The following is a 17,884-nucleotide window of genomic DNA, read 5'->3' as shown; positions in this document are numbered from 1 at the left end:
AGGGGGGATTGTCCCCTGCTTAGTCAAAACAACTGGAAGTCGCTTTGGATGAAAGCGTCAGCCAAATAACGGCAATGTTTCGGTTAGGTGGGGATTCGGCTAGTTGCAAACCTGGGTTCAAAATAGTATTTGTTTTGTTTTTAACCTTGCCTGACATATTGGAAAAAATTAAATGATCCCAAAAGTGTAAACCTCGCCCATCTGCTCCTCCTTGTAGACTCAAATGCACTAGGCAAGTTCAATAGAGCACAGAAAAATATTTGAATCCAAAACAGATAGTATTTGAACCCAGGTCTGCTTGGTTGGGAGGGGGGCAGGGTGTTTGTGGATAAAGAGTACCTTGAATCATACTTACAAAGTAGTACTGGAGCAGCAGTGAAACTAGAAGGATCAGAAGAAGGAAATTCAGTATTTCTGTAAAAAATATATATTTACCTGTATGTATGAATGTATGTACAGTATACACACAATATACACACAAACAATGGACGGATTGTTGACATTAGACATACCACACACAATATTTTTCAGTGTATAAATTACATATATAAACATGTACTTTTTAAGACTGGGAATTTATTTTTAATAAACATATAATTCCTTAAATAATTTTGAACACTTACTGTACACGGGTAATCATTGTTATTTTACTTGTTGTGTTATCTTCTAAATAGATTATTTTCCAGAATAACCAATTGTGTTTTGTGAGTTTTTTTGTATGTGAAAGGAATGCATGTCTAAGCACAGTTCAATATTAAACAGGTCATTCTGTGGTGTCTCCAGGTGAAATCTTACTAACCCTCCTGCTAGCAGTATCTGCCCTAGGACCCAGATAAGAGGAGTCCCGTCTGTCTCAGAACACAGGATTGTGCATCTGTCATATCTGCCTCAGAACACAATTGATTGGATGAGAGCGCTAACAACCTGAGTATTGATATGCATGCCTGTCTGTGGATTAAAACTCAAGGCTCATCATGGACAATGTGCTGATACTCTAGTGAGTGAGTGAGTGTGTGTGAGTGTGTGTGAGTGTGTGTGTGTGTGAGTGTGTGTGTGTGTGTGTGTGAGTGTGTGTGTGTGTGTGAGTGTGTGTGTGTGAGTGTGTGTTTGTGTTTGTGTGTGTGTGTGTGTGTGTGTGTGTGTGTGTGTGTGTGTGTGTGTGTGTGTGAGTGAGGGAGGGAGGCCAATTGTGCAAATATCACAAAGAAGGAGATTGTTCCACGGGCGTGCTCTTACTGTACTTACTTATACACCCTGATTGACATCTTTCTTGCAAAAGATCTTTGTGAGAAATTATATATTAATTAAAAAGATGCATGAAAAACACATGCTTTGGTAAGGCTGCATGATCACTGAGAAATGCGTAGGCCTACAAAAACACAGCAACAATACCGTAAGTCTGTCTCTTTGTCTCTACAACAACAAACTTGCATCACTAACGAAAACTCACGTCAAGAACATTTGTGCTGCGTTTATGCTCGTCTATTCGATAAATGTTTTGGGGAAAAAAGGCGCCGAACATTGTATAGAGAATCTCCATTCAAATTTTTATTTTGTCTAGGACTGGGCTTAATCTGTGAATGCTTATCGAACAACGTTACACCCTAAACCGGATGCAAAGCATGTGCTGTATACAGTATATCTAATCCTTTGTAGAATGGAAAGGAATGGTGAGGCACTGTCCAATCACAGTCAAGGGTTCACCGTCCCTGTACAGAGTCCATTTCAGCACTGTCAAATCTCCTCCACCCAGCCTGGAGTGGAGCCCACACCAAAATGATTTATTATAATTATTATAATTGCCCTCTAGCTATGATGCCCATGCATCACAGGGAGGCTACATAAATAAGAAAATAAGAAAAACAAATACATAAAAATACAAATAGCTATTTAGCTGGAGCTCTTATCCAGAGCAACTTACGAAGTAGTTTCAGGAAAGAACATTCAACACGGGCAGGGTCAATGATTAACTTCCCACCAAGTGCCACGAAAGCAGGACTCCTTTGTGCGTTGACAATAAGGATTATATCACATACATATGCACCTACTGTAAGTTGATATGAAGCAAGCTGGAAGGAATGCAACACAATAAAACACGAGTACAGGAGTGTGTGGACTGAGGGTACAGAGGGGACGGGGTTTGTCTAGAGCAGAGGGTAGGATCCAAGGCCCCTTGAGACCCCCCCCTATCCAGCCCCTATCAAACCCCTATCAACTCTTCACTAACATGGGATAACCCACCCTCCCTGTCCAGCACCGATTGGTCAGTTCTCAGTTCACCACGGAAACTGGGGAGTGCCTTGGCAGCCCTGGCTGAAGGGGTGGTTCCCCCACCTGGGAGCCTGTGTGGACCTGGCCAAGCGACAACCCACATTCAGATGTTTTTTTTGTTTTTGAGAAATATAATACACGTCTTTCTCTTTGAAGTATACACCCAGTGAGTACTTATTTTTTAATTTTTTTATTGGTCTTCTGCTGCTGTAGCCTATCCAGTTAAGATGTTTGACGCATTGTATATTCTGCATACCACTGTTGTAATGTGTGGTTATTTGCGTTACTGTCACCTTCCTATCAGCTTTGACTAGTCTGACCCTTCTCCACTGACTTCTCTCATTAACAAGGCGTTTCTGTCTGCAGAACTCTTGCTCACTTAGATCACATTTCTTCCCCATTCTGACATTTGGTCTGAAAAACTGCTGAACCTCTTCTACATGCTTGTATGCACTTAATTGCGGTCACATGATTGGCTGATTAAATATTTGCATTAACATTTGCATTGTACGGGTCTACCTAATAAAGTGCTCAGTGAGTATATATTCTTTCATGTTTTTGGAAGGGACTTAAATCTAGAACCCTGGTCTGTCTGCCAAGCATGGGAAAATTATGAACCCAGGATTGCATATTATATGAACTCCGATACGGTTATTTTATCGTCCTTATAAACAACAGCTCTCACAGTTAAATAAAGGCTGTGCTCATAAAAAGGGGTGGAGTGAAGAGAAGAAAATAATAATGTCTGACAGTGTTGTCCCTCCGTATGCCGGCGTTATCTTCCCCAGATATGTCAGCATCCCCACGTGAAGATCGATCGCTCTCACGGCTCTCACAAGGCTGCCCTATCACAGGGCAGCATTGGCCTGAAATCCCCCCCTCCTGTTTTGTTCAAACAAACCATAAATGAGTCAAATATCAGCAAGGTACATCAGTCCTGGTACTAAAGGGCATCCCAGAATTCCATGTAATTCAGTCCATCTACTGGATAGTGGCTAGTTTGAGCTCTCTGTGAGAAGGGAGGGAAAGAGAGAGACGCAAAAGAAGACAGGAAGAAAGAAAGGGAAGAGGGGGGGATTTTAGTCATCAGGCCAAAACATTTTATTTTGAATTGACAAACTGAAAAAAGACAAACTGAAAAAGACAGAAATAACTCCAATAACCTACAGCAAATCCACAAAGCCAGCTTCGCCTTCGACGTCACCAGCCTTCATTGCGGAACGGCGGACCTGGTCCCGATAGCCCCGGCCCTTCCGTGCGTCCGTCCGTGCGTCCGTGAGGCCCCGCTGTGTGACCGCGTTCTCGCGCGGGGGAGAAACCGCCATGTGCTGCACGGGGAAGTGTTCCCGGCTCGTGGGCCTGATCCTGCTGCCCTCCGCGCTGGCCTGCATCATCGCCAACGTCCTGCTCTTCTTCCCCAACGGGGAGACGGTGGACAGCGCCAACATCGGCCTGCAGGTCTGGCTGATGGGCGGTCTGATCGGGGGAGGACTGTTTGTGAGTATCGCGCCCCGTCTCCACGTCCCGTACCCCCGCACAGCCGGCCGCTGACGTTGGGGGGCGGGTGAGGGGGTTTGTGGGGTAACGGAGCGTCCCTCCGATTCGGGCTGATGACTGTATGTCCGTATTAATAATGCGTGCTGCATCATAAACTCTTCTCACTTCTAAAGGTTCCGTGTTAATATCTTCAAACATACTGGCTGTATAAGCAAGGATCAACTTTACCCTTTTCACCAGAAATCATTATGAGTTCGGAAAAAAGCAGGCTTCAAAGGACAATCTTTGAAGGATAGTGTGCAGTAACTGATCCATTGTTCTGCCATGTTACTGAAATGAATGTGAAGACCATCAATCAGAATGTCTGTCTAGCAGTTTGAAAAGTTAAAAAAGTTTTTTAAAAGTGATTAAAAAAGTTAAAAAAGCTATTACTTAGATCAAACGATTTAAATCCAGAAATGTATCAAGCCAGCCAACTTCTGCAATTGCAGACAACACCCATTCTCATCAGCTTGGCAAATATGGCAGAGTGCTACCAGCAAATAGTGAGTCACATTTTCTGACAGTGTTTCTAACCAGGTATGTTAGCAGGCCCTATACCCTATACCTATACCCTATAACATAGCTATACCTAGTTAGTGCTTGCTAAGCTCACTAGCCAGTTAGCAAGCAAGAACAGATACCCCCGACTGGAAATACTCAAATGATTTATATAGATACATTTCCCGGATGTATCCACTTTACTCTTCTGATCTGCATATTAATTTACATTTCCGTGTTTGAATGGTCTGTTTCAGCAGCAGGTTTTAGATCCCCACCATTATGACTGTTTACATCAGATTTCTTTCCACAGGGAATTATTTTCTCATCACAGTTTGAAGTGTTTTTGCTTCCCACACCAGATGATGATTATGTTTTGTAATATCTTGTTGGGGGAGGTCGTTTTTTGGGGAGGTCAAGTTTCTTAATTTCCTAGTTTTCAGTGTCAGGAAAAAGCACTGTAGAAATAACAATTGAATACACAAAAAGAGAAATTCCCAGCAGGCTAATTCCTGGGGTACGTTTACAGTTAGCTGCGTTTGCTCGAGGGATGGAACCCTAGCCCTTAGCTGAGTTTGTTTGGAATGTCATTTTTTTTCCTTCCAAATGTCAGTGTTCCAGAACGCCATTGCTTTCAATTACCAGTAGCGATTGTTCAGTCAAGAACATTGTAATCATATATTAGTGACCTCACAAAGGGTTAAAATGGGAATTAAAAACCTCTGTTCAGTAGAACCCTGGATTCTGACTCAAATCTCTGCTGGGTGTGCATAATGCACTAAACACAAGGTGAGCAGAGATTACTCACCGTCTGAGAGAGGTACTTTCCCAGCAGTTTAAAAATATGTCATATGCTTCCAGTAAGACATATTTCAGTTTGGTTGTGGTTTCACAGAGTAAGTGGAGGCATCTGTGTGTTCAACAAATTCAAATTCTTGTTTTTAATTATTAGTTTGAGATCAGATGTTTCCTCTTGCAGATTCAGTTCCTGCTATTTCATATTTAAATCCTGTAAATAGAGGGGGGGGGGGTTTTGGCGGGCTGTATCTCTCTGGTTGCCCGTATCTGCACAGGGAATCCCAGGTTTGCTCCAGGGTTCACAATTCAAGTATGCTGCCAAACGTGGTCTCTTATCTTATCTCTGTTAATTCTTAATTATTAAGTTTTCATTCCAAAGTGCAAGGGCATGAGGGTGCAACATAGACAGGGCTGTGGGGGGGGGGGGGTATGCTTAACATCAGCCAAACTCCAGCCTTTGCCTCCCCCAATTCTCTATGTTTCTCTCACGAGCAAGGATTTCCCACCAACTTTTGTAATGTCCTTGCGAAAGCTACACCGACCAGCTTTCTTGGTATGCACAGCTACAAGCAGGGGCTAAATATTGCCACCATTAAATCCATGGTTATACATTTATTTATTATTTATTATTTATCAACTTAAGATGACTGTCACCACTCTCGATAGTTATAAATAGACGTGGGAATCATTTCAAATTGAAGCTACGGAAAGGGACTTTTCCCACACTGCTCCAGCGTTCAGTGACTTATAAGGACCCTTGGCGCTCTGTCGCTGGGCCCTGCAGGAATAATGTGATGTGACTCTGCTTCTCAGATGCTCTGTCCCAGCTGCTCCGCTATCAGAGCCGGGGGAAAAGGTTGCTGTGGGGCCGGTTGCTGCGGAAACCGTTGCCGGGTGAGTGAGTCCGTGTAGTTCTGGAACTGCAGAAGCTCCACCCCCCACCCCCCCACCCCCCCCCCCCCCCTCCGTACCTATGCTCACGTATGGTGAGAGATAAGGAGAGACTGAATCTAGCATCTTTGGAACTAAGCAGACATAAAGTATCTGGGCACACAGTCCCAAACTGACTGGTTTATAATTGTCTTTATATTTTTACACATGCAATATTATACATTGCAATTCTTTTTTTTTTACAAAAAGGTATCATGCACCTTATAGCAGAGGGCCTTATCCACCTACAAATTGTAAATGATTATAATTTTTTTTTTAACATATTTTATTTGCAACACACATAGTATTTGTTTTGTCCATGATTCAACAGGCACATCTTGCCACATTAAGTTGTTGTTGTCATTATTATTATTATTATTATTATTATTATTATTATTATTATTATTCATATTTACCTCATTGTGATGTAGGCCCACAAAAAGCTGCAGTATTCACTGTGATATGATTGCTGGTTGCATATGTATGTGGTAATAATTGAGTTAGCTGGATATTTTCAATAAAATCTGAAACAACGGTTTTTACATCAGCCGATGTTCCAGTTTTGCCCTGTGAACTTAGCCAGCTATCTCATCGATCCCGCTTTGTGATATAGCCTCCATTACGCGTGTGATTATCTCTATGTGCCCGTGTGTGATTATCCCTGTGCGCTCGCGACAGATGCTGAACTCGGTGTTCTCCTCTGCGTTCGGCCTGGTGGGGGCGATCTACAGCACCAGCGTCTCATCGGCCGCGCTGGCCATCGGCCCCAAATGTGAACTCGCGTCCGGAGAATGGGACTACCCGTTTGAGAATCTCTCCAAAAAGTAAAGTCAGCCATCAGAACCACATTACATTACATTTTTACTCACTGACATTAATCGTTACTATACCTCAGAATCACGAGTATCCCCTGCTGGAAAAAAACAGCTCAAGCTAGGTTTTGAAACAGCTACCAGCTTAGAAAAGCTACCAGCACCAGCTGGTTAACCGGCTCTTAGCAAGCTAGACCAGTTTATGACCAATTTCACCAGCTAAATTTTCAAGATGGATTTTACAGCAGGGTCTACTTTAGCTAAACATTATACATATTGTTATATACATATGTTGACACATACTTTATATTGTGAGGAAATGTATCGTCATAATTCTCTGAGAGGATCTCCGACTACATTACATTACATTATTGACATTTGGCAGATCCAGAGCGACGTGCAGTTGACTAGACTAAGCAGGAGACAATCCTCCCCTGGAGCAATGCAGGATTAAGGGCCTTGCTCAAGGGCCCAACAGCTGTGCGAATCTTATTGTCACTACCACTAGAACCACTGACCTTGCGTGTCCCAGTCATTTATCTTAACCACTACGCTACAGCCCCCCCCCCCCCCCCCCCTCATGTAACTATTGTTGGTTACACAATGCGTAAATGCGCTTCCCACTGTTGATAATTCAGCTGCGAGGTTTCAGTGGCTCGTAGCAGCAACCTGTTGCATCAAGCTGAAAATAAAGTGGTGCTACACTACTCCGTTTCCTGCAGATGGCGCTGCTGTACAGACCTTCATTTAACGTAACAATTACGAGAACAGGGCATTCAGCCCAGCAATGTTTCCCTTTTCCTACCACTAAACTGTACCTAATACTTAGTTTGCCTAAAAGTTAAATAGTATCTAGCACCTTATCAAGTCTAGTCTTGAAAATCCTCAGCGTTTCTGCGTCCACTACAAGCTATTCCACACAACAATCACTGTCTGTGTGAAAAAAAACTTTTGCTCATGTCCATTTATGCCCCCTTGTTCTACTAACCCAACTCAACCTGAAGAATCTCCCGATGTTCACTTAGTTCATCCCTTGTACTCATTTGAAGACATTCTGTGGGCGGTGATAAATGCAGTGGACAAAATAACCCAGCTCACTGAAAACACATCACAGAATATCTCAAAGCCTCTACAGCATGACAATACCACTGCAGCGTGTATGTAGACCCTGTAGAGACAGATGGGGATGCCTCATATTGGTGCTACTGCTACTTCTTTCTTAAAGAAAGAAGTCCCCACTTGGTCTTGTCTCTGCAACAACCTCCACAAAATTCCTAAAGGAAATTTCCGGTTTGTTGTAATCTGCCCCAACCCCAAAAAAGTTGAAATGAGATCTATATCCTCGCACCGCAGCACTATGGAAACACGGCCAGTGAGATCTAACAGTTTCCTCAATGCAACACAATACGGGCTTTGTTGCCAGGGCTCATATCGACCCAAACTGAAATGGAGAGCATCTGTTGCTTCACCAGTGCACCGAAAACGAGTGCAGTTCTGCCCAGTGTTTTTCCACTGACGCGCTCTCCCACACGGACTCAGGTGCCAGCCCGCCTTGTCTGTCTCCCTTCCCCCCCCCCCCCCCCCCCCCACAGCGAGAGCTACCTGACGGACCAGGACACATGGAGCGACTGCGTGAGACCGGAGAACATGGTGCTGTGGCACATCGTGCTCTTCTCCATCATCCTGGGCCTGGGGCTCCTGCAGATCCTGCTGTGCGCCCTGCAGGTCCTGAACGGCTGCCTGGGCTGTCTGGGGGGAGACTGCCGGGACAGCGACGACAAGGTCAGCAAATCACCGTCACAATTCACACCACGCCGACGCCTTTATCCAGAGCGACTGACCGTTGATTCGACTGAGCAGGGGCACAATGCAGAGTTAAGGGCCTTTGCTCAAGGGCCCAACAGCTGCGCGGATATTATTATTTATGAGTGATCTTATTCAACCTCTCGCCAGTTTATTGTCCGCATCTTTCATAATTAATATGTTTTTACAACGGTGCAATGCAATGGCACAGCGTGAGGGAGCATTGAGTGCCAGTTGGGATATGCATTTGCTTCCAAAAAAAAAAGCATATATGCTTTTAGAATAGATACAAAAATGAATTATAACTGACATTAATATGGTAAATGGTTGGCATTTATGTAGTGCCTTTATCCAAAGTGCTGTACAATTGATGCTTCTCATTCACCCATTCATACACACACTCACACACCAACGGCGATTGGCTGCCATGCAAGGCGCCGACCAGCTCGCATTTTGGGGGTTAGGTGTCTTGCTCAGGGACACTTCGACACAGCCCGGGCGGGGGATCGAACCGGCAACCCTCCGACTGCCAGACGACTGCTCTTACTGCCTGAGCCATGTCACCCCCAATATAATTGTCTTAATGTGAAAATATACAGGTTGTAATAAATACCCAACATTTTGTATATATTTCCATATCATATATAATACTTACAGTTAATTAGACTAAGCAGGGGACAATCCCCAATGGAGCACTGCGGGGTTAAGGGCCCAACAGCATGGATCTTGTCATGGCTACACCAGGGCTTGAACCACCAACCTTCCTGGTCCCAGTTAAGCACTAGGCTACAGGCTGCCCCTAAGTAAACGTTTAAACGTTTAAAAACGTCTAAATATGGCCCCACTGGATGTTACAAAACAGGCTGAACCATATCACTGTACTGTAGGGACAGTATCTGACTGACTGGTGTTGCCCTTAATCATTAAAGCCCCTTTCCTGCAGTTATTAACGGGGGGAAAATCAATGAGAAGTTGAATATTAAACCATGGGCCAGTATCTCCCTGGACCTCCAGTGCAACGGGTGTATCGAAGTCTGTTCCTGCACTACATCATGAATTTGCCTTGCAAGGTTCTTCTCTGAATGCCAAGAGGCTATTTTACAAATGTATTTGTCGTTTGGGTATCTAAGCCTGTTATTTGTCATGCAGACATGGTCCAGCCTGTAGCTCTATCTGAAGGCTAGACCAATTAGCTTGTTTTGACATCCTGGGTTTAACATGGAGCCATGCAGGGTAATTCAGTGTTCATGGGGGGTGTTTTTAGCATTGCTGAACATCAGAGGCTTAGGCCCTGTAAGGGGGATCAGGGGGAAGATTCCACGGGGAGAAATTATTGTGAATATCGTGCAGTTCATGGACTTGGGTGGCGTGAGGGAGGGACTGTGACCAGGGGGTGGGGAGATTGTGTTTGAGGATGGAGAAGATTAAAAGCAGTACAATATCTCATTTCGGCAACATTTAATCTGCACATTTCTCTGGCACTGTCACACAGTGTGCACGCGGCAAAGTACAAAATACACAAAACACATGCAAAAAATAGTCATAGTCAACATTAGGTCGAATAAAGGGTTTCCATTCTTGGAGCCAAAGGGGTGACATCATGACGTGGCTGTCTGGAAGTCGGAGGGCTGCCGGTTCGTTGCCCGAACAAAACACCTCACCCCCAAATGCTCATAACGAGTTGATTTCCGCCTTGCATGGCAGCCTTTCACCTTTGCTGTGTGAGTGTGAATGGGTGAATGAGAGGCATTAATTGTAAAATGCTTTGGATAAAAGCGCAATATAAATGCAGTCCATTTATAGTCAGAGGTCCTGCAACAGGCAAAGGTTCCTAGGTCTCAGTGAGAGGGACACCAGCCTCCCAGCAATATGCTGTGCGCTGTAGCTCACACAGTAGTGTGGAAGATGGAGAAGAATGTTCTGGATGAGTGCACTATAATGCATGAAATAGTACCAATACGCCAGCTATTGTGTGCTGTTGATTTATGTGATGATGTTGTAACCATGAGCCACGGGATATGGTGAGTCTCACTGCTCAATCCCCCTTTTTTCTTTCTTTCCCAGGAGGAAGGGGGGTTATAAGAGAGAGCGAAAGAGAGAGCCACCACACTAACTCCTGCACTGCTGAAGGGCCCTGTTCACAGCTCAGGGTGACATCTACAGTACATACTATAACTTTTTCTGGGGTGGCGGATATTTTGCAGTTTATATTTTGCCTTCTTCATCCAAAATAAATCTGTATGCAATAATATTAAAGCTCACAGGTGATGGGGTGGGGCTGTTGTTCTTCTAATCATTGTAGAACCAGGGGGGGAAAGTCCAGGGGTGTGAAAATAAAGATCTGGCCGTGTGTCGTCCACCCATAAATTCAGCCAGCCAATTTAATTCAGTCTACCTCCTGGCTACTTTCTGAACCTGGCTTTTCCACCTCTGTGTTGAACATTTCCTGTCCTTGGTTTGCTCTTTGCACTTCTCCATTTAGTTATTTTGTCCAGTTCATTAAATTGAATTTCTCCGTATTGTTTTTACTTACTTAGTAGCAAGTCCGGTCTTAAAGACAATCTCAGTCCCGTTATACTGCCATTAATACAGGGAAGGTCTCATTTTGAAAATAACAAGATCCATTGGACTTAGCTATTTATAACTTTATTTTTTAATACTTTTTATTTTATCACTTTATTTTGGTCACCGACTGATGATAAAATGATTGAAGTAAATATTGTTTCACAGATGGCATAATAAAATGATTGATCTCATTCAGACTCTTGCCAGTTAATTGTTCACATCTTTCATACTTACTATGTTTTTCCAACGAACAATGAGTGCTAGTTTGGATATGCATTTGTTTCCACAAAAAGAAAAAAGAATGTCAAAAGAATGTATATATGTTATAATAAATACCCTATAATTTTATATACTTCCATGTCATATATAATAGGCTCCAGGCACAAATAATTTTTACATATAATATATAACATATTAGATATAACAACTGGCAGCAATGAAGCTGGTTCAAAACATCAGGACTAAACCAAAGTTCATTGTTATTATTCCTGGGAATTACAGATTTTGCACAAAAGATTTTTTTCACACGATGCTAAGGACACCTCCAGTATGCTTACTTCGGAAGATTATTATTTTTTATATTTAATTGATGGCTAGACTCAAAGGGCCTGGAACTCCAGGAACTTATCCTGTTTCTTTAAGATCTCTGCCACAGTGAGAGAGGGAGAGGACCTATCTTCTGGAGTGAACACACAACCGTTCAGCGACAAAGCCGCCCCTTTATTCTCAAGTGCTTTGGACCCAGAAAACACGGTGAACTCTTGCAAAACCTGAACTTGAAGCTGCTTCGCCATCACCATGGAAACGCGAGAGAATTGCCCGCCATTCGCAAACTGACAAAAGAAAGGGAATTGACTGAGCTGGAGATCAAACAGAGGGGAAGACCGCTGGATGTGGCCCAGCTGGACACACAGAGCGCTGGGGGTTTGACTGCAGGTGAGCATTTCAATGGAGCTCTGGTCACAAGGCTAAGGGCGGTGAAAGACACATAAACAAACCTTGCTGCGTTTGGTGGGAAGAGGATGAATGTATGTGCAGCTGGTGCAAGCGGAAGTGACTGGATACACTGGACCAATCAGCTCAAAGAACCCAATTAGAACGGATCAATAAGAGGCCACACACAGAGCATGGGTCCAGCCAGAGGACCTACATCGTGTTTATGACATTGGTGTCAATACTCAATAAAAAGGCTCAGAAGTTTACTTAACTTGTGCAGTGGCATTTTGGTACTAAGCCACTGTCCAAGGTTTGAAACAGTCTTTGAAAAGTTCAGCTTGCAAAATGACAACTCTGACTCCTGCGAGCATCTAATGCCTGGTGGACAGCGCTGGTAGGACTGCAGGCTGGAACTGGATATCCGGAGCATGTTGGGATGCATGGTCCTCCAGGTCAGAGGTTTATGTCCCCCCCCTGGTGGAAACCGTAAGCACAGCAGCTGTAACAACTAAAAGGTCTCTGGCGTCACAGCGAAGGTCAGCTTAAGCTAATAGAGTTTCCGTCAGATCCCTTCATGGTGCTGTTAGCTCAGGTCAGGATAAAGGCTCTCTTCGGTCTGTCAGAGTGTGAACACACAGACTCCCCCGGGTAAGTCACCGGACCTTCTGATAACTAACATTCCGCGCTGGCTTCAGCAATGGTCGGAGAGGCTATCTGCCAAATCCATAATCAGAGATAGAGAAAACAGGGCCCCCACATCCCTGCCGAAACGCTAGGTTTTGAAACAGCTGTAAGCTGGTTGACCAGTTCAGACCAGTTCAGACCAGCTCCCAGCTTGACATGGTTTAGCTGGTTGACCAGGTCAGACTAGTTCAGACCAGCTCCCAGTTCGACATGGTCGAGCTGGTTGACCAGTTCAGACAAGCTCCCAGCTTGACATGGTTTGACCAGCTTGTGTTTTGAAACAGCTGGTTGACCAGCTCATACCCAGCTAGACCAGCTTCATGACCAGCTTGACCATGCTGGTTGACCAGCTCATACCCAGCTAGACCAGGTTACGACCAGCTTGACCAGCTTTGGACACTAGAGGTGTGGGAAAACATTGAGACAGTATAGTATTGCGATACTTTTTTCTGCAATACTGTATCGATACAGAGGTGACAAGTATCGATATTTGGTCTAAATATATATTCAATAATGCACGTTATTTCTGTCATGATTTTAATGTCCAACGAACAAGCTCTGTGGAGCCCATTAAAATCACATAGCCACACGCCTCATCGTGGATTGTCACGGTAATTGCAATAGTTGTGAATCCTTAAGGCCCGGACACACCAAACCGACGGTCGGCCGTCGGACGTCGATGGCGCCCTGTCGGCCGAGTCTTTCCGGTGTGTCCCGCACACTCCGTCGGCGTGTTTTGGAGGGCTCCGCCGCCGATTCAACATGTTGAATCGGCGTCAGAGCCCCCGGAGCCGTCGATGAGAGAGAGCTCTCTGATTGGCTGTCCAGCTAGCGAATCAGTGCACGAGAAGAGAAATGGAAGCGACGAAAGCAAGCCATTCCAAAGTTACTATCACTACCAGACATAATTTTCGATTAGTATTACTAAATAGCGAGAGAACAAGGAAATTGCTGCAAACTGTTTGTTGTGAGCGAGACAATGGCTGCTTCTAGGTCCAATGCAATGCAAACGCATTCCCCGGTCTTCCGGTTTCCATTTTTTGAAAGACAAGAGTTATTACCTCTCACGCAGGCGCAGAACGTACGTGCAACTCGGCCGTCGCCGGACCGTCGTTGCGGTGTGTTCGGCACAGCCAACATTAACGACGCGTATCGACGCGAGGCGATCTTTGTCGGCGCTCCGCGCCTGACCGTCGGTTTGGTGTGCCCGGGCTTTTAAACTATAATCGGAGATTCAGGAAAGATTCACCTTTCTCCTCCTCCTACTCTTCCTGTTCTCGTTTCCCTCAGCCCCCCATCATAAAGACGAGACCCCCCCCCCCAACAAAAAGCAGTGGACGGAGGAAAGGAAGCAGAGAAGAGAGAAAGCAGGTTGAACTCTGGTACAGAGGAGCTGAGTCAGAGCAAGGGTATACTCCCCCCCTCCTGTCTTTCCTTACAGCAGAGTGCTTCCATTCAATCGAACATTTCCACACCCAACCCCACCACCCCCCACAGCGAACAGACGCGGAGCAGCACTGAGACGTAATGACAGCAAACTGGAGCCAGCCGGCCCGGACCGCACCGCACAAACAGTCCAAACACCGCCCGCCCAACCCTCACGCCCCCGCCCCCCCCCCAACCCTCACGCCCCCGCCCCTCCAACCCCTCCGCCCCCCCACTCCTCCCAGCAGGACAGAGACAGGCACCAGACCAGACTCTGTAAACAGCACAAACAGCCCAGGCCCATTCACACGTATCTGCCTGTTCTGGGTGGAACTGGCTCCCAGTGACACAGAAGAAAGAAGGAAAAAGAAGGAGGGAAAGAATAGGACTACAGATCCAGGCCTGTTCATTATCACATCTCCCAAACAACTCACAATTCTGTTTCGACAGAGATGTCTGCTCTCCTGATGAAACCACAATCAGAACCATCATTCAATGTAAAAGACGCCCCTTCTCCTAACCAGGTCAACAATTTCATTTTAAATTCGTATACTAGACTATACTGGGCAATAATAAAAAATAAAAAATGAAACCCCCACTCCACCTCATTGCTGTTTTGGGTAGTTTTCGTGTTTGGCAATGGAACAAATTTTTTTTAAACCACTGTAATAAACATTATCCACATCCAAAATAGTCTCAAACATGGCATGTAAACAGAAAGTGACTGTTTGCATGCAATTTTGTGTGTGCGTGAGTGAGTCTTTGTGTGTGTGGTTTGGAAAGGGGGGGGGGGGGGGGTGGAGTTCAGAAATGCCACGTTAATATTAGTTCCTGAGTAACCAGAAGGCATTTGTGGTGGAGGGATTGACGGAGGAAAGGAGGAGGGGTAGATGAGAGTTGAGGACAAGGTGAAGGTGGATGAGCAGTTCAGATCGAAACCGGCTGTGAGCCACTCAAGCCGGTTTGTCCTGTTTCAGAAAGCCACAGGATCTGACCAGACCAGAGTACACGCTTAGGTCTGCAGGTAAGTGTAAGGAGTACAGAATAAACTTGTGTCCTTATAGGCTGCCATCATCATCATCATCATCATCATAACCATCATGGCCCCTGCTTAGTCTAATCAAGTGTAAGTCACTTTGGATAAAAGCATCAGCTAAATCACAAAGTATTATTATTTATCATCATCATCATCATCATCACACACAGGACAAACAGGGGTACAGGAGCTATAACTGTACCATAAAGGACACACATAACTAACGTTACCCAGCTCACAGCCACTGGTCAATCAAGACTTATTGATCAGAAGCAAACTAATCAATCATCCGTACACACCCATTTATCAGTTGCCAGTTCTGAGAAGCAAATACGCACAAGTCCTCTTTCCTACGCATCTATGGTATGCTGCATATTCATGGGATTATGTGCATTGCTTTGTTTGGATACCAAGTTTTTAGGAGAAAAAAGAAATTAGGTAAAATAAATCTCTCTCTCTCTCTGTTCTTTCTGTATGTGTGTGTGTGCGTGTTGTATTCTGTGCTACAAAAGTTGAAAAAAAGTTAATTCCTGGTTTGTCTGCTGTTCCATCTCAGCTTTTTAACTCATTTTTTAACGACATTTTGTTCCTGTCGCACCGGAGCTGGGTGTCAGGTTTAGTGGTCTCTCACATCGCTGATCATTTAAAAAATAATGTTAGGTAATGTCTTCTTTTTAGAAGCAGTAAACCTATGTATGTACATTCAGAAACTAATGAATGATTCCTATTTTGGTCACTCGTTTAATGGATTGTGTGCAACTTACAATAACATACGCATTTACCGCGTGTGCAATTCACAGTTGGTTTTGGCTTGTCCGTTGATCAGGACCAAGTGAGCAAGTTTACTGTTGACAAACCTAGTAAGAATTTGGACATTCGCATTGGGATTATTATAGACAATTTGTGTGTATACATCGTGCATACGACTTGCTGCATTTTTGACTAGGCTGACAGTTTATAGCAGTATCATTATCTGCGTGGGATCCAATAAAATCGTTTTTGAAAGCCGTCTGTGCTTCACGAAAAAAATGCGCTGCAAGAAAAAGTATGAATCCCACAGGAAATTATCTTATTATCTTTTATGGGCTGAATCTGAAGTAAATTAGGTTAGTCTCTCTATCTGACTCCTACCGATACAGGCAATATCAGAAATCTATAAAAGAAATGTAAGAAATAAGGTTGAGACATTCCAACTGATAAAACAGTTGGCTTTTTCCCACTACCATTCAGCTATAAAACCCCAGGGTCTGTAGTTAATACTGATTTCCAGACTATAGTGTAGACTTAGCTGTCCCTTGAACAACACAAAGGCTTTAAATGTACACATCTGTACTGTAAGTCCTAAAATATGCACCTAATGACGATAATTCCAGAAGACACCAGAAAGAATCTACTTCCTGTAGATTGGTGAGGGTGTGTAACTGGCTGTTACCCACAGAGAGCTCCATTCATTATCAAAGTGCAGCGTACGGGAGTTAATGATCAACCAGCCTAGATTACAGTGACAATGCTCCAGTTTGCATTCGATTAGATCTCTTTTAACCAGATACAGAGAGAGAGAGAAAGATGGAGAGAGCAAGAGAGGGAGGGAGGGAAAGAGAGATGGTATTAGTAACATGGGGGGGGCTCAGTGATGCAATCAGAGTCTCTCTGGCCATTATGTAGATGGCTGTAATGCAGTGGGAAAAACCATACCGACAGGAAGACATTATGTCAGACACCTGTTAAACCAAAGAAAACATCAGTCGCTCAATGTTTACACGTGTGATCGTGAGTAAAGTGCGCAGGGAAAATGGAGTTTATTACCGAGGGGCAGATGGTCCGGATATTGGACCAAACTGTCCAGTTGGGCTGGGGATTACTCGAGCACAGCTGGAGTGCACATACTGTAAACCAGGGGCACGCAACAGCCTGCAGCTTTTTGTTCCAACCAATTACCCGAGCTTTCGTTTTTTTTTGACAGCTCTATAAACTGTGCTGGTCCAGTCCTGAGCACGGTAAAATCCTTAGGATACACTTGCAGTCTGCGGTTTTAGCTGGTGTTTATAAAAATGTCAGATCACGTTTGTGCTTCACTAATGTGTCTTTCTTGCGCTTGCACATTCAATATGGTCTTTGATGATTTATTGTTTACTTTTTCCATGAAGGACCACAATGGAAATAAGTGTATTAATTAATACTTTTTGTGCTATCCTCTGGTATTCATCCCAAAATAAAATAAAATCAAACCAAGATTTGAATGAGCCAGTTAATTAAGAGCATGAGCATCCTGAAACGGCTCGCACCCCTCGTTGTGCACCACGGATATGAATTAGAAGCATCTGAGGCCACGCTGGATAAGGGAGGTTGTGAGTGTGATAAAAAGCACAGGAACACATTATAGTATATGCAATGGCGGGAGCCTGTAAACCACAGCAAATAAGAAACCTTAATCGTTGTAAAAATTAACTCGTAAAACATTGTCAGTGGTTACGACATCTGAATAGGCATAGGTTACTTTTTCCTGGCTCAGAGACAACTGCACAGTTACCTCCACTGTCACTCCTGTCCAGAAGATCTAATATTGACCAGCACTGCTCACTAGTGC

At 44.3% G+C, this 17,884-nt stretch overlaps 1 protein-coding gene across 1 annotated transcript; it reads left to right on the top strand.

The window, feature by feature from the left end:
• Positions 1-3,224: 3,224 nt before the first annotated feature.
• On the top strand, positions 3,225-11,407 carry tm4sf5 (transmembrane 4 L six family member 5). Its single transcript, XM_061236770.1, has 5 exons — positions 3,225-3,768; positions 5,920-6,000; positions 6,715-6,860; positions 8,441-8,630; positions 10,716-11,407. Exons 1-5 carry the CDS (start codon positions 3,595-3,597, stop codon positions 10,731-10,733), a joined length of 609 nt encoding a protein of 202 aa, XP_061092754.1. The 5' UTR covers positions 3,225-3,594; the 3' UTR covers positions 10,734-11,407.
• Positions 11,408-17,884: the final 6,477 nt, after the last annotated feature.

This window comes from Conger conger, chromosome 3 (genome assembly GCF_963514075.1).
Source record: "Conger conger chromosome 3, fConCon1.1, whole genome shotgun sequence".
Lineage (NCBI taxonomy): Eukaryota > Metazoa > Chordata > Actinopteri > Anguilliformes > Congridae > Conger > Conger conger.
This window is presented reverse-complemented; position numbering and strand designations above follow the sequence as displayed.

Bases quoted from the DNA above. Each gene is read 5' to 3' on its own strand.
- tm4sf5 (XM_061236770.1), top strand. From the start codon at position 3,595: ATGTGCTGCACGGGGAAGTGTTCCCGGCTCGTGGGCCTGATCCTGCTG. The intron at 3,769-5,919 runs GTGAGTATCGCG...TCTGCTTCTCAG, and splicing joins TGATCGGGGGAGGACTGTTT to ATGCTCTGTCCCAGCTGCTC. The intron at 6,001-6,714 runs GTGAGTGAGTCC...CGCTCGCGACAG, and splicing joins GCTGCGGAAACCGTTGCCGG to ATGCTGAACTCGGTGTTCTC.